The 18,392-nt window shown below is 33.8% G+C and overlaps 1 protein-coding gene across 1 annotated transcript in view; it reads right to left on the bottom strand.

Annotated features, from left to right (window-relative positions):
• Mrpl3 (mitochondrial ribosomal protein L3) overlaps nucleotides 1-18,392 on the bottom strand; it is a 42,734-nt gene that overhangs the window by 11,306 nt on the left and 13,036 nt on the right. The window contains exons 6-7 of the mRNA XM_015487060.2: nucleotides 17,649-17,709; nucleotides 5,664-5,772 (exon numbers count right to left, since the gene is read on the bottom strand). Of these exons, the coding sequence (XP_015342546.1) occupies nucleotides 5,664-5,772; nucleotides 17,649-17,709 (170 nt within the window). The remainder of the gene's footprint in view (nucleotides 1-5,663; nucleotides 5,773-17,648; nucleotides 17,710-18,392) is intronic.

The raw sequence follows: 18,392 nt of genomic DNA, 5'->3' as shown, positions 1-18,392 counted from the left end.
AAAAAAAAAAAAAAAAAAAAAAAAAAAAAAAAAGACATAGATTAGCAAAATGTATTAAAAAGCAAGATCTAATTATATGGTCTTTGCAAGAGGCTCGACTTATAGGCAAAAACACCCACAAGGTAAAAGTAAAAGGATACAAAAAAAATATTCCATGCAAATGGAGTATGAAAATAATCAGGTATAACTATTCTTGTACCTGGCAAATTTTACAATAAAAAACAATTAATCAGAAGTGCTGATTATGTCTATAATCCCAGTGACTTGGAAAGCTATGGCAGGAGGATCTTAAGTTTGAGCTTAGCCTCAGCAACTTAGCAAAACCCTGTCTAAAAATAAAAACTAAAAAGGATGTGGCTTAATGGTTAAATGCCCGTTTTTTTTCCCTCTAAATATTTTTAGTTGTAGATGGATACAATATCTTTATTTTTATTTATGTGGTGTTGAGACTCAAACCCAGTGTCCCACACATGCTAGGCAAGTGCTCTACCATGGAGCCACAACCCCCCACCCCCACCCCCCAAAAATTAATCAGAAGAGACAAAGGAATGATCCAACAAGAAGATATAATGATAGTAAATATATATGCCTGAAATGTCAGTGTACCTAATACATAAAATAAAGTACTTCTTGATGTTAAATCCCAGATAGATCCCAATACAATGATTTCAGGGTGATTTCAACACATCCTTAACATCAATAGAGAGGTCATCCAAACATAAAATCAATGGAACTATCAGACATCTACAGAACATTTTACCCTAAAACAACAGAATTTACTTTCTTCTCAGTATCTCACGGAATAGATATACGTTTTCTTCTGCTAGAAAAATCAACACTCCAGGTACTGACTTCTTTAAAAGCCCTAGAGCTCAAGAAATGAAACCAAGGATAAATAAATGAATGCCATCAAATCAAAGGAAACAAGAACATGAAGAGAGTCTACAAAATGGAAGAAAATCTTTGCCAGCTATTTCTCTGACAGTGGATTAACATTTAACATATAAAGAACTCAAAAAAACTTAACACCCAAAACCCAAAAAACCCAGTCAATAAATGGGCAAAAGAACAGATCTTTTTTTTTTAAAGAAACACAAATGGCCAAGAAATATATATATAAAGTTTGATATCTCTAGCAGTCCAGTAAATGCAAATCAACACTACTCTAAGATTTCATCTCATTCCAGTCAATGATGGAATATAAATAATAATAAATCCTGGTAAGAATGTTGGGGAAAAGGTAGATTCATACATTGCTGGTGGGATTGCAAATTAGTTCAATTACTCTGGAAAACAATGTAGAGATAGATCTCTCAAAAAACAAGAAATGGAATACCATATGACTCAGCTATCCCACTCCTTGGTTTTTATCCAAAAGAACTAAAATCAGAATACTATAAGATACAGCAGAACTCTTCACAATAACCAAATTATGGAATCAGCCCAGATCCCCATCATAGGTGAATGGATTAAGAAAATGTGGTATATATGCATAATGGAGTCTTTACTCAGCCATAAAGAACAACAAAATTATGGTATTTGCCATGGATGGAACAAGAACATCATGCTAAATGAAATAAGTCAGACTCACAAAATCAAGGCTCAAATGTTTTCTCTCTTAAGTGGGAGCCAGCCAAAATAAGGGAAAAACGGGAGGGGATTGGATATCATAAAGGGATTTTCAGTGGAGTAGCAGAAGGATATCTATAGGAAGGGAAGAGGGACGGGAAAGGGGAGGTAATAGGGAATGAAATGAACAAAATTATGTTATATGCATAAATAAATATACCACAATGAATTCAACCTTTATGTATATATAGAAAGGATCAATCACAAATAAATAAATGAGCCAGGCATGGTGGTGCACACCCATAATACCAGTGACTAGGGAGGCTAAACCAGAAGGATTCCAAGTTCAAGGCCAGCCTCAGCAATTCAGTGAGGCAGTAAGTAATTTAGTGAAATCTTGTCTCACAATTTAAAAAAAACAAAAACAAAAAAGGACTGGGAATGTGGCCAAGTGGTTAAATACCCCTGGGTTCACTTGCTGTTACCAATAAATAAACAAACACAAGCAAATGAGTGAAAGGAAAATGAGTAGAGGAAGGGGGAAAGAAAGGGGCAGGGAAAAGGGTGGGGAATCAGAACCAAAACGGAGTAAATTAAACTCCATGCATGTATGATTTTGTCAAAATGAACCCAACCACTGTGAACAACTAATGCTTTAATTAAAAAAAAAAATAATTACTAGGTCATACAATAACTCTATGTTTAACGTTTAGTGGTGTTATCATCTTATATTCCTGCATTCAACATATGAGGGTTGCAATTTCTCTACATCCCATGCTAACATTTGTTATTATAGGTCTTTTAAGTTATAGCCATCCTAGGACATAAAAGTTGTTATCTCATTGTGGTTTTGATTTACATTTTCCTAATGATTAAAGATATTGAGCATCTTTTTACATGCTTATTGGCCAATTATGTATCTTCTTTGACAAAATGTCTATTCAGGTCCTTTGCCCATCTTTTAATTGGGAAACCTCTGGACTACTGGTTGTAAGAGTTCCTTATATATTTGGATATAAGTCTTATCAGATACATGATTTACAAATATTTTTTTCCATTCTGTGAGTTGTCTTTTCATATCTTGATGCATTTGTAGCACGTTTTAAATTTTGGTGATGAAACGTAATATATTTTCTTCTGCTCCTTGTTATTATAGTGTTGTATCTAAGGCTTTTGCCTCTTAGGGCATGAATATTTACTCCTGTTTTTTCAAAAATGTTTTATAGTTTTAGCTCTTAAATTTGTCTTTGATCTACCTAATTTTTATAATGTATAATTTCATGATTTAAATTTAAAAAGAGCAGCAACATAAATTCTTATACTCTTTAAGAATTCTTATACTCTTTACCCTAACTAACTTACCTTTTGTTTATGCTGTCCCACTTGCTTTACACTATCTACTCTCTCTACATCTTTCCCTAGGTCATTTGAAATTAGGTGGCGAACATTATGCTTGTTTATTTATAAGTATTTCCTGAGAACAAGGATATTCTCTTATGTAACCACAGTACAATTATAAAACTCAGAAAATTAAACACTATTATCATATCTATTATAATTTTGCCATCTGTTCCAATAATATTCTTTCTCTCTCTCTTTGTCTTTCAGGTCTCTGAGACAGTGTTTCACTATGTTGCCTAGATTTGGCTTTGAACTCATTAATTCTTGTGGCCTCAGCCTCCTGAGAGCTGGAATTATAGGCATGTTCTGCTGTGCCTGGCTCAATAATATTGTTTATAAGCTATTGTTTTCCGAGTTCAAGATCCACTTTGCAGTTTACAAATTGTACTTAGTTGTCCTGTCTCTAGCCTCCTTAAATCTGGAACAGCTCCTCAGCCTTTCCTTGTCTTTCATGACCTTGAACATTGTTGATGGCTACAAACCAATTATATTTTGTAGAGTATTGCTCACTTTGGGTTTGTCTGATGTTTTCCAATGATCAGATTCAAGCAGATGCATTTTGGTAGGAATCAACAAAGAAATAATGGTGTGTTCATTTCTGGGAACCTTATCAGGAGGTACATTATGCTGGTTTATCTAACTACTGGTGATGTATAACTGATTACCTAGATAAAAATGTGTTATGTAGGTTAATCCCTTCCAAGGCTATTAGTTTTCAGACTATGTATATATCTAGTACCCATCAATTTGTTTACCATTTGTTTTAGCATCTATAAATGTTGGGCTGAATCATTTATTTCTATAATGACTGCCAAACAGTGACACTCTAAATCTATCATTCCTTCTATGTTAGATGGCATTATACTGTAAGGAAGAGCATTTCACCTTTATCCTATCATTTATTCACCTATTCATTCAGTTGGTTATTGTCAGTGTGGACTCATGAACTCTAATTTTATTTGATGAATTCTTTTACTATAATTTTAAAATTTTAAGCCCAATCTGTTTCAGCCTGTTTAGGCTGGCTTCTATGTTCTTTCTGTGTGTCTGTCATTGTTTAAGCACTTCCTTGTTTTCTTGGATAAGATGTGTTGAGTTTGTCTTGTGTCTTCCAGTCCCATGCATTATTAAATAAGCCGATTATTCAAGGGATTCTTTTCAGTGGGGAATAGTCTTTAGAAATCAAGATCTGAGCCTTAGGTATGCTCATTGCAATGGAATATTTTTGCTTTCAGGTCTTTCTAGCAGTCAGAGCTAAGATATAAATAACATACTCACACTTACATCTATTTCTTTTTATTTACACACAGAGTGAATAAATTACATAAAGATACCTATAATTAAAATTCAACACTACAGGGTTCATTCTAATTTCCCCCATTTCATGGCTTAATGACCTCCCTTAATATACTGTAAAAAACTTGGCTCCCGTATATCAATATATTTAATTAACTTCTCAATCATCCAATTCACAGAAAATTACTTCAGAACTGCTGATACCATAGCAAAAACCAAGCCTAACTAGAATTTAATATTTGTACAGAGTACAATTTAAAATTTAGACTACAGGTTTATACTAAACTACTGTTTAAAAGTTACTTGAGTTACTAGGGTTTTTTCCCCTCCCTCTTCAGTGTAGTTATTATTCATCTGAAACACTTAAGTTCATTTTCTAATTATATTCCATTTTCTATTTCCCCTCTTATCATTGTTTTTATTTTGAAAATGTAAAACAACAATATGTTTTCAGAAGTAACGAAAAGTCTATCCAATAAAGTGTCATTCCTGCACTCTTAGGCCCTTCCACACTATTTCTATCCATCCCTTGTAGGTAAGCAATACCTTAGTTTCTGGTTTATCTTCCTGGCCCTTCTTTTTGCAAAAATATAAACTCTAGAAGTAGGATTGCTTTGACAAGCATAAATGCCTGTGTTGTTTTATTAAATACTGTCACATTTTCCTTCCTAAGGGCTGTACTATTTTGTATTCCCATCAGGGAGGTATAGAGTGTCTGTTTTCTTACATTTTTGCTAACATATTTTAACACCCTTCATTAGACAATATGACAAAAATTAAGCAGCTTTATAATACAATCTGCTAGTGAGAACATAGTATCTCAGAGTAGCTTTAATCTGTATTCCTCTTATTTTGAAAGAAATAGAATACATTACCAACATTTAGTGGCTGACCTTGCATTACCCTACGGCTCCAAAGAACAAAATCTCTTTAGGCACTTTGTTATATCACTTGGAGAATAAGATTAAATTAGCAACATAAAGGGTCTTTTCTCCATATCATATCTCTTATTACGTATTTCTCTGTGTATTCTTTTCTCTTTACCATGGTATTTTCCTTGACAATCTTTCCCAACTGTTTTCTTTAAGGCAAAATGAATGTGTGGAGGAAGCAGTGAGGCCAGCTAGAAAGATATCTTATTTTTGTAGCTGGCTTCAATGTCTCATACAGAACACAAAGAAGGGAATAGGAAAGTAGGGAGGAAGGTACTAGGAACATGTAGAATAAAACTATAGCTCTGAAAAATGACTGAGTCTACGATCCACAAAAAGGTGACCCACAAAAAGATAACTCCACCTGGAGTCAGATTAAAATTATGTAACTTGATCTAAAGCAAAGACTGAGCATGACAGGTACAAAAGGCAACAGCATTAAAAAGAGCATCACTCTATACTTACACCAGTTGAAATAGCTCCAGGTCGCCTATGGGTTTTCGTTTGACCATGAGTGGCAGGCTGGCCTTTAAATCCCCATCTTTTCATGACACCTTGAAAACCTTTACCAATACTGAACAAAACAAACGTTAGAATTTACATAAGAATAGAGAATAAAAATTCCCAATTGTATACTTTCTTGATAGTACCTTAGAGTTTGAACAAAGATTCTTATCTAAATAACTAGAAAAGGCTATTCAAGCAAAACTGCAAATGAACATTCTGTCAGAGTTTTACCTCCTCCTAGAGTCTAATTCTATACAAAATGATTAATTCAAGATTATGAGATAGCAAGATAAGCACATCAACTTTTATCTGAACAAAAAGTTTTACTACCATAATCTTGTGAAGATGGTACAGTAAAAGTGATAAAGTTCTAGAAGTTTCAAAGTACTATATTACACACATGGTAAGCAGCCATTAAGATGAACCCTAAAGATTGCCCATCTCCTGGTACTCATGCCCTCACTTAATTCTCTTCAAATGAGTCTGGGTGGGTCTAGGGACTCATTTCTAATGAACAAAATATGGCTACAGCAATGAGAAGTCACTTTTGAGTTTTGGTTACAAAGAGACTATTGCTTTCATCTTGGTATTCTCTTGCTTGCTAAGATGAAGGAACCCAACTGCCATCATGAGACATGGGACTAGCATATAACTGAGGATCAGTCAATAACTGAGGATCCCAAGACTTGCCAACTACCATGTTAGTAAACTTGGAGGCAGATTCTCCCTGAGTCAAACCCTGGGATGACGGCTGCCCTGGCTAACTCCTTGATTGCAGCTTTGTGAAAGACCATGAACCAGACACCAAGGTAAGCTGTACCAGGCTTTCTGACCACAGAAACTATGAGGTAATATTTATTATTTTAAGCTATTATGTTTTATAAAGGTTACATATTAGATAGCAATATATAATTATTATAATAAAGCACTAAATAAAACAATTAAAATGCTCTAAATACTAAGGTTCTTGCTCTCAAGGTTAAACGGGAAACCAGTGGAGAAATTCAGAGAACAAAATTTAAAAAAAAAATTTTATAATTGTAGATGGACATCATGCTTTTATTTATTTAGGATCAAACCCAGTGCCTCACATGTGCTAAGCAAGCACTCTGCCACTGAGCTATAGCCCCAGCACCCAAAATTTCTTTTTAAAATAAAAACTCATTTTTAAATGAAATTATTTTATTTTCAAATTCTGTTGGCTAGAGAAACAGTATAAGATGCAGGTAGAGAGCAGGCAATACTTAGATTCAAGAATTATTAAAGTGTGTCTTTGAATGTCAAATGCATCAATACAAATGATACAATGCAAAAGCCAGGAGGAATTATAAGATTGTACCAGAAATGTTTTTACATACTCCTAAGATGAAGGTTTTTTCCCCCACCTTTCATTAGATAATATGTCAATATATTTTTAATGCAGCGTTCTTTAATCTCAACGAAGTTAGCTATGATTACAGGCCTATTACAAAAAGAACCAAAAGAAAAAGATTATGAAAACCATGCCATGCTATACATTTGTTAACACAGACTTATCAGAGAGGATGGACTGAAGAAAGCCCATATGAATAAAACAGTCTGCTTTAGATATATCAAATTCAACATAAAAACAATTATAAATTATGTATAGAACCCAACAGATAGACATTATCAAATAACACATCAAAAGTTGGTTGTTTATAAATGTAGCTTAAACCACTTTCTTTACATCAATCAACTGAACACACTCTGAAGGTATGCACATACTCTTTTTTTACCTCAAAAAAATCAAAATAATGCTTATTCCTGATTTAAAGACCTAAAAATAGAAATTTAACAGATATTCAATAAAAAACTATATAATTTTATAGAGACTGACATGTAAGAAGATAATTTCTGGTAATTAAATACTTTACTGAAATTATGCTTCAGAAATTTAACAAATATTTCTGTTTAATAATGAATTTTAGATCACACATGAAAAGTAAAGTACTTGCAATTAAAAACAAAGACAACAACAAAAACTAAGAGTCAATGGATCCATGCTATCATTTGGCAAATAACACTTAAAAGAAAAAAATGGAGAGAGGGACCAGTAATACCACTCTAAAATGAATATTTTTTAAAAATGTCACATTTGAACCCTGGTCATTTTTGTTAGAAAGTTTTCTAGTTCTGAGTTCTCAAACTGGTTATCTCTTAAAAAGATAATGTGAATGAAATAAAATATATGCCAGGTAAATTACAGAAGAAACTGAGCTCATTTTAAGAGTAAATGATTACAAAATAAAAGTGGTATCCTTAAAGTACTAATTATCTGTCTGCAAATTACAGATTGTTTTTCAATCTAGTTCTAGAATACATCATGTAGTTATACTGTGTATAATGGGAACCTCTTCAGTAGATAACCTTTAAACAAAAGGATAAAACACAAATGACATGACAAATTACTGGTTTAATTCAGTTTAGGGAGAATAGAATGCACCTGTTGCTCCATGGGTGGTACAGGTATCTATATTTTTACTTCTCTCAATTATCACCCAACAACAAAAATAAAATAGAAGCAAGAAACGAACTAAGCTATACTTAGTACTCCCAGGCACATTTCAAGTATAACATTTTTATTTCATATAGAATAAACTCTTCATTTTACTGAAAATTACACATAACACATACTTTATCTTCCTTACTCTTTACCAATTACGATTTTAAATTAATGGCTGCAGAAATAAACTAAATGAATGAAAACTCAGATTTAAATGAACACAATGTTAGAAATCCCAACTTTGGTGAGACTTAACTGAGGATGGGCAAAATATTTAAAGTGTATTTTAAATCAATTATACTTGTTAAACTAAAAATTAATTTTAAAAAATCAGAAGTATTTAATTTAGGAGATTTTATTGCCCTTGCTTCTCAGCTCATTTCTCCTTACTACACTTTAAATACATAGAGGGCAAAGATTGGGCATTATTTATTCCTATTTCCAGCCTAGAGAAGTTACCATAAAATTTGTCACTGGCTAGTTCTCTCATGGAAAGAAAGAAGATTAGTTTCCTTTCTTTTGTTCTATAGTATCCAAACGGGCATGCCTTTTGGTTTAAAAACATGGAATGAAGTAAAAGGGAGAAATGCCTTAAGTTTATGACTGTAAGAATCTTCCAGATGGGAATGCATAATTTAATGTTTCCCAATGCAGACTATAAATCTCTAGAAATCATACTAAGAAAATTTCATTCCCTTGCCATATTGTGACAAATGCCCACATGCCAACAGCAAACACACAGGTTTTAACACAAACCCAACATGTTGCTTTATTTTGTGGGACAATACCTTTCATTGCATCATGATTTGAGGCCAGCCTGGGCAATTCAGTGAGACCCTATCTCAAAAAAAAAAAAAAGTGTTGGGGAGTTTTGCTCAGGGAAGAGCAAGCCTGGGTTCAATCCCCAGTACTGGAAGGAAAAAAAAAAGTTCAGAGAGGTTGTTCAGTGGTAATGTCCTAGGCTCCATCCCAATTATAATATAGCATGAAAAACAACAACAACAACAAAAAAACAAGTAAACTCAACTATGATCCAATTGAGCCCAACTTATCTTTTCAACACTGCCTACCACAAATCCTAGTCATAGTAGACTATTCCATGAATTTCTAAATATGCCATTCTTTCATGCCTTTGTTTTATTCAATTACCTCTGGCCACACATACATTTCCTACTATGTTGTCTATTATTGCCATGTAAAAACCACAGAAAGTTTAACATCACTTGCAAAAATACTTGCTCTTCATTTAAAAAAATAAAAATCCAAAATGCAAGTATATTATTTTTCAATCAGAACCATTTCCAAATGGTTGATTCGTGCTCTAAGAAGTTTAAATGACTTGTACATAATCTCTGAGTATTAAATGGAGAGGATTCCTACTTTCTCTTAAGGATGCCCCTAAATCAGGTTATATTTTTATATTTAACCAATAAAAGCAGAAGTGGGGGTGGGAAAGTGAAGAAACCACTAGTTAACAATTAGCTTCTCTATGTTATGTCTAAAGATGGGGAAATGGAAGCTCACTCAGTTCACAGACAAAATCAATACTGGGCTTTTTATTTATGATGAACCACCAATAATAGATTAATGATGACATCTTTAACTATGAAAAAGTACTGCTGAATATAAAAGCAAAATGTCTAAACCAGTATCAAGAGAATTTCTTATAGAATGTGACTTAATTACTTTATTATGTTTTAAATTCAAACTGTTCAAATGCTTTTGGTTTCAAAATAACAAAAGCCAATAAACAAAACAGGACAGTTTTTGCCAAAATAAATTACATGTACGTAAAAGTCTTATTAGCTAATTCCCTTATCTTTCTCAGGATTAGCTTCTAGCTCATGAACATTTTATCTTTTGTTTTTTCTTTTTTGGGGGGCGAGGTTGGGGAGGAGTACTGGGGATTGAACTTAGGAGCACTTTAGCAGTGAACTACATCCCCAATTTTCTTTTTAAAATTTTTTTGCCCTTTTTCTTTAAGAGAGAGAGAGAGAGAGAGACAGAGAGAGAGAGAATTTTAATATTTATTTTTTAGTTTTCGGCAGACACAACATTTTTGTTTGTATGTGGTGCTGAGGATCAAACCCGGGCCGCACGCATGCCAGGCGAGCGTGCTACCACTTGAGCCACATCCCCAGCCCCTTTTTTTGCCTTTTTATGTTGTTAATTTCTATTTTTACTTTTATTATTTCTATTATTATTATTATTATTTTACTTATAGAGACAGGGTCCTGTTAAGTTGCTTATGTCCTTGTTAAATTGCTAAGGATGGCCTTGAACTTGTGATCCTCCCCTCTTAGCCTATGGAGTTATTGGGATTACAGACATGTACCACCTTGCCCAGCAGCATTTTATCTTTGACAGTAGTAACTTCTCATTTAATAACATACTCATATGTTACCTACTTAATTTCATCCATGCCTTTCAAAGATATTGTTGTCTCTACCAAAAATTCCTGTAAAGTCCAAGAGTCTTATTTCTACAATACAATTCTTATTTCACAATTGCTGTGTAAATCTATTTGATTAGTGATGAACAGCTCCTGAATCTACAAGTTAGACATGGTGAAATTTTCCATTTGCTTTGTGTTCCATTCACATATAGTTAGAAGGGGGCATGGAGGGGGCTGAGGATGTGGCTCAAGCGCTTGCCTGGCAGCAGGGCGCTAGGTCTGATCCTCAACACCACATAAAAATAAAAATGAAGATATTGTGTCCATCTAAAAACTAGAAAATAAATATTAAAAAAAAGGGGGGGGGCATGGATATATTTCTGTGGCTTAACTTTTTAGGAGAAGTTTGTGACAGAATGACTTGAAATGCAAGTATTTGGTTTCTGTCCCCAAACCATAAATCTCCCATCAATATAGGGGAACATTTTTGTCAACCAGAGTCTGCTTCGAGTACACTGCCTATAGGTTTTCTGACATCATAACTGCTCATCTGATAGTACAAAGGGCCAAACATGCAGTGATTCCTTTGATTTCCTGGCTGTCCTAAATAAATTCAGAACATAACATGCATTGTCCTAAGTGAAGTCTGCTTTTCTCAAAAAAGAAAAAGAAAAAAAATTGAATAACCAATTCCTCAATATCATGAAAGGACAAAAGTTTTCTGAAGATGTTCAGCCATAGAGCATAGAAAACAATATTGTCTCATGCTATGAAACTACTGTCTTATATTATCTCTTCATTAATAATAGGTAAAGATGGGGTATGTGACTTGGAAAACTGAGGGATTAATTTTTGGAAACAGATTTTTAGAACTGAAAGAAACCTTAGAAACAATGAAATCTAAATCTAGTGAAGTTAAACCACTTGCCCAAGGTCAAATCCCTGGCAACAGGAGCATTTGGTCAGGCTTTCAACCCAGGTCATAGTGTCTCTTGAGAAACAAGATTAGAACACAAATATAAATATATCCCAGCAACATGAAGCCATTTAAAGGGCATCCTCATTACTCTAAAAATGCTATATGTAATAGATGGTGTGTGATTTTAAAATCACCTAGTGTTTTGTAAAGTTATTATATTGCTACGTAAAAGACAGTCTATAAAGTGAGAATATCTTGATGTATTAGAAAATTCCAGAATTTAATTCCTAATGCCTACATGTTTTCTCTTAATTAAAAAAATATTTCCTGTTGAGAACACATAAAACTTTCCTTTTAAAATTTAAAAGAGGTGTGCTATTAATCAGTTAATCACCCCTACCCCATTCTCCCTAAATTAAAAGCCAGTGATACCAATAATAGTGACAGTGGCCAATAATCCTGAGCATTTTTTATGTGTCAGGCCTTGAACCAAGAGCTTTCCATGCATAATCTCAATCAGACTTTACAACAAGATTGTGAAATAGGTGCTATCATTAGCCTTATGTTAAAGATGTAGTTATAAAGAATGAAGAAAGCTGTCTAAGTCACACAGTTACTGATGGGCCAATTCTTTTAGCTACTACCCTAGATTGCCTCTTACTATAAGGTTTTTATTTTGTTGACCTTGAGGGGAGAGTTAAATAGGAAAGCAATTATAGATACTTACTATAAAAAAAATTTAAGTGACAACAAAATGTCACTCTAAAACATTACTCTCCAAACTCTAGCTTTATCTCAAAACACACATTCACTTTGACTGAAGAGGGAATTTATTTCAAAGAGACTGTCTCTCTAAAATCCAATCCCTTAATCTGAAAATTGTTCCTCTCATATGTTTATAGACTTACTGCTCTAAGTGGCTAGTGAATAACATTATTTATTAAAAATGAAATAAAACTAAAAATGGACAGAACCAGTCAGTAATTATACAATGAAGGCAGCACATACTTTATTTTTCCCATTCAGAGTTCTCAGCAAATATCTACCAGTCAGAAGAACCAGCCAGTCAGGAGGGTTTCTAATGGTATGTAGGCAGCCTTCCTGCACAAAGCCTAGGGAGTTTTACTTTTAAGAAGTCACCTGACATTTTAACTACCTTTAAGGATTTGAGGGTAACAATACTTCTTTATACATTTTGATATTTTAAAGAAAAAGCCCAAACTAAGTGAATCTCAATAAATGTGCAGAGTTGTGCTATTAATCAGTTAATCACCCCTACCCCATTCTCCTTAATTTTTACTACAAAGGAGAACATTATCAAGATGAATAACTATTTTTCTATTTTGATATCAAAGAGCAATGGGAATTTAGAGGGCACCAACCCCTTTAAAATAGTAAGATTACACCCAAGTTCAGTGGCACATGTCTGTAATCCCAGCAACTTGGGAGGTTGAGGCAGGAGGATTGTGAGTTCAAAGTCAGCCTCAGCAACTAAGTAACTCAGTGAGAGCCTGTGTCTAAAATATAACAAGGGCAGGGAATGTGGCTCAATGGTTAAACACCTCTGGGTTTAATCTCTGGTAGCAAAAAAAAAAAAAAAAAAAAAAAAAAGTTAAGATTATATCTGAAAATACATGGATTATTCCAATTAGCCCAGGCTTGTAGACGAGATCTTTACTTTCTCCTTCTTCCACAAAGAAAACCAGCCATTTAAGTAATGGAATAAACTATTTCTGACTTCAAAATAAGTTTCAAAATTAAAATAATAAATAAAAGAAGAATTCTAGACAACCAGAAAAAATTTACTTTAGGCATGGCACTGTCATGAATTCAAAGTTTAATAAGACACCAGGCGGGAAAGTGCCTTCCTACCTGTGTCCACTGTTAGGGATGCATCACCACCATTTCTGTCCTTCAAGTCCTTTGAGACAAAGACATAACTTTTTCTCCTAAACACAGCAGAATGCAATTTTAGAGTTTTCTTTATTTTTTGTTTCATTACTTTCTCATTTCTTTTCTTTCTTTTTTTAAACTCAGCTTATAATAAGCACTGATAGAACATACAAGAAAAACATGGGCTAAATGTCCTCATCTCAACCACTATTTATATTTGTTCACTATCTGCAGCTATTGCCACCTCGAAATTGAGATTTAAAAAACAAAAAAACAAACAAAAAAGGGTAGAATATGAAGACTCCAAACCATTATCTATTAGATATATTTGTGTTCTAATCTTGTTTCTCAAGGTACAATGAAAATATATTATTACTATTACAGAAAAAGAAAATAAACTTTAAAAGTGTAGTGAAGTGGGGGACAGAGGACAGACATCATTGTACATGTGAATTTAAAAATTTCACTAAGTACGAATTATATATGACAGTCATAGTGCAAAGACTGGGCTTTATTATCTACTAACAGTATGATAAAACTGTAAAACTATTCTGCTAGATGGTTTACACATTAGATGTAAAAATCTTTTCCCATACAATCAAAACTCAATCTGTATTTTCTGATCCTTTAGGTGAAAAACTATTTCTGGTATAAAAGCAAAAATTAAATTGAACTCTGGTAAATACATATTCACCTCATATCTCAAAGAAACACTGGTAAACGGTCCCTATTTATACAGAGAATTATAACCAAATTGAGTACAGGTAAACACAAAGTATATTTTGAGGTAAGATTTCTACTGTAATTATTAGAAAAGAGACATTTAAGTTTTAAGAATATCTTCAAGAAGAAGCTGCTACTGTTGGTCACTGATCGATTGCTTTTTTTTTTTTTAAAAGTCTACACACAATTTCTTTCCTGAGGTAAACAGATTCTATTTATTTTTATTTTTTGGGGGGAGCAAAGAGTGTTTTCTCCTTTCAACATTTTAAAACTGAAGATATTAGGTTTTTTAAAAAAAAGCCTGAAAGTCAAAATATAAGTAGAGATTAATAATTGGATTTTTTTCTAATGAAAGGATAATGAAGCCTATAAATAAACATAATGATTTTCAATTTTATGCTAAAATGTAAGTAGTAAACAGGCAGCTCATTTTATTGACAATGTTATTTTCAATTGGATAAATTTAACTGGTGTGTTTTAAACACATTTGTATGTTACAACTTGACCATAGTTAAGGAGAGAAAGGCCTGTTGAATGCTGTGTTGGGTAAAAAAAAGGAGGAAGACAAGCTTGTTTAACTGAGGAGCTCAACAGTTTTCTAGGCCAGTGGTTCTCAAAGTGTGCTCCTGGAGCAGTAGCATCTGCGTCACCTGGAAACTTGTCAGACCTGTCAGAAGCTCTGTGGAGGAGGCCCATCAGTCTGTTGAACAAACCCTTCAGGAGATTCTGAAGCCCACTCAAGTGAAAAAGCCACTACTGCTTCAGCCTGTAAGTCCACTTCCCCTCATCACCCCTCACCAACCACGACACTGCAAAATTTTTAACTCTAGCGTACGTACTTGCACTTGTTAGTAACAAGATTAATAATCTTGTTACAAGTGCAAGTAAGATGAAGCTTAGATGTCTCAAAATTTTAAAACCAAGGCTGAAAATGGAAGATGGGGTAGAAAACCTCTGGCCCTAAATGAATCTGGCACTAAATAGTAGTAAGGAACTGAGAAGACACAGAACTTACTGAAGTTAACAGGGAAAAGAACATTATATTGGCTGCCAAGAATTTAAACTCCAAGCAAGGGGAACTGCCCACAAATGAGAAGCATCAGGAGAAGGACATAAGAGTTAAAAAAGAAGAAAAGCATGCAAATGCACATAAAAGCATGTGGGCATATGTACAAACACTACAGTCTAGGGAAGTGAGTGGCAAAGAGGCAACAGTAACTAGGACTGTGTGCAGCTAAGGAGCCAATGGCACATTCAGAGGAATTCAAATCAAGCACCACATAAGACAGAACAAGGAATCCTACAAGTTTACAAGTATTTAAAAGCATCTTACAGATATAGCAACATATCAGCTATAAAAGCTATAGTCACTGGAAACATTTAGCAAAAAATCCAATTCAATCTGACCTCAGGAAATTCAACATGAAGGTATGCACACTAGAATACAATGTAAGCCTGTGTGGGGTAACTCTCCCAACACACTGTTACACAGTCAAAATTAAACAAAATACTGTACTGCAGCCCAAGCAATAGTGAAGATATTCTCATATGGGTGTAGAGGGTCCTCCTTTCTCCAGAGTTGATTTTCTCTATTTAAATCCTTGGGCTATTCTCTTAGCTCTTAGCAGCTATTTAGTCTTGAGATGGGCACACAACTTTATATACTCTTATTTTCTAGGAATACAAAAGAAATTTCCCTTTCACTTTATACTCACAAAAGGGCTAAAGTTTTAAAAATAACTTTTAAAAAGAAACCAAAGTAACTCAATAGCAACATATGAAGTAAAATCTTTTACTGAACATACGTATTTGTAAAGTTAGGCTCTTATCCAAGCAAATCCACAAACCTGGCCACAAGACAACTGCTAACAAAAGCCCCTAACTTTGCATGGCTTTTTAGAATATCCCATATATCCTGTAAAACATATAATGAAATTAACACAACATGAACTATGTATACAGTAACAGAATTACTATGATGTATTTTATACAATAATTCTGAATTAAAAAAGTAAAATAATCTATGCCAGGCGTAGTAGCACTTGTCTGTAATCCTAGTAACTGGGGAGACCAAGGCAAGAGGATTATAATTTCAATGCTAGTCTAGTAATTTAGCAAAATTCCGAATCAAAATAAAAGGGGCTGGATTATGGCTTAGTGGATTAGTATTCCTGAGTTCAATCCTCAGTACCCCCCCCTCCCAAAAAAAGGTAAAATACTCTAACCAGGTGTGGTGGCACATGCCTATAATTCAAGTGACTCAGGAGGCTGAGATAGGAGGAGGATAACTTGGAGGCCAGCCTTCTTGGCAACTTAAGGAGAGCCTGTCTCAAAAAAATAAGGGTTGGAGATGTATTTAAGTGGTACAGCACCACTATGTTCAATCCCACTACCGTAAAATATAAATAAATAAATTAACTAAAAAATAAAATAATCTGATTTACAACACATACCTCAACTAACCAAATCAAAGCGTCAACATTTCAAGTTCTTGAAAAGGAAAGCAAAACAAAGTTCCCAAGAAACATGTGATTTCTTGGGACAAGTCCATGACAATTAGGAAGCAAAAAAAAAAAAGAAAAGAAAAGCATCAGGTTCATATCTCCCCCTAAAAAGAGAACTTACCCTACCAATTTATCCTGCTTCACTTCTAAATAGTTGAACAGAGATAAAGGTATCTAGTAGCTTTGGCAATGGCCCATATTTGAAAATAGGTGATGATGGTGTGGAAATGAAGGCTATATCTGACTCTTTGTGGAGAAAAGCCGCTTTGTTGAACCCCAGCACCACAAAAATAAAACAACAACAAAAAAGAAAATCCAAAACAAGACATAACAACAACAACAAACTCTATTCAGCCACTGAGATCACAAGACAATTCCTGATCACATGTGGACACCTGGTTCTTTCAAGGGTTTCTAGTCAGAATATTCTTACAGATGTCATAACAAAAAGGTGAAAAATTATGCACAGAAATGAAATTATGATCTATATGAGAGAATAAGAGGAATGGATAACAGCTGATACCTGGAGTTTATTTACTCTTGTCATTTGAATTCCAACAACTTATACAGAATAATTTCTATAGAAACCTATGTAAGAGCTTGATTGTTTCCTCCCCTGGTGAAGTAACATTAACCAATTTTTTTTTTTTAAAACAGGGGTTTATTTTGGCACTCAGCTGCAATTAAATCCAGAAACACTAACCAACTTTTGAAGTTTTAAAATTTTTGAAAAGATCCAGATGTTTCCTGGAGATCATCTAGCCAGCACTAAGCTATTTGGCAAGAATGGTAAGATATGAAAAAGCTACAGTAACAAAAATACCATGTCCAGTCTACATATGACTCAAAGTTAACATTTGTTAGTTGATTTCTACCAACTTAGACTCTTGTTAAAACATTTAAGAAGTTTTGCTTTCAAAAAAATATCACTTATATATAACAATGAGGAACAACGAAAGGAAAAGAGACGGCTATGAGGACCTACGTTTTGGCTGTGACATCCACATACTGTCCTGGACGAAAGTGAGCAGCATAAAGAGGAGTGCCTTTGTGAAAAGAAAACAAAAAATCAACATGAAATGTATTAACACAGAAACAACTTTTTAAAACAAACACTAGAACCAGGAAGCCTCTTAGCTATTAAATTTCATAAAAAACAGAAAGGTCTCTTCTGCAAATATAAACATTAGAAATACCCAAACAATGACACTATTCAACAAACATGTCTTTTAGTTGGCTAAAGAACATGGTGGCCTAGCATGAGGGACACGGTGCTGAAGGGAGCCACCAGCCAGAGGCCAAAGTGGAGCTGGTCAAAATGATTGCTGATGAACTCACAATCTGAAAATTCCTAGTTGTTTTGGTAAATAAGTAAAATGAACTAGGATATATTATCTATATTACATTAAAAAAATAAGAAAAGAACTAAAAACATGTTGGGGCTTGAGCAAGTCTTTTATCACCCATTGGAGAAAAATAGAAACTTTAATTACCTGAACCCAGGCCCCTCATATGCTAGGTAATGATCATGGATGGTATGGTCACAATAGCCCTAAAAGGCCCATATGTATTAGAATTTTGATGTACTGGTCATTGTTTCAATATGTGCCCCAATATTTGCAAGAGCAAAAATTGTCATTATAGGTATTCCTAACTCTATATAGAAACATTTACAAAATGTCTATTTATATGCATTTAATTATATGTAAATTTTAAATTTCCTTGGGAA

The sequence above is a fragment of the Marmota marmota genome, unplaced genomic scaffold (assembly GCF_001458135.2).
Source record: "Marmota marmota marmota unplaced genomic scaffold, marMar, whole genome shotgun sequence".
In the NCBI taxonomy this organism is placed as follows: Eukaryota; Metazoa; Chordata; class Mammalia; order Rodentia; family Sciuridae; genus Marmota; species Marmota marmota.
Note: the sequence above shows the minus strand (reverse complement) of the source record. Positions and strands in the feature narration are given on the sequence as shown.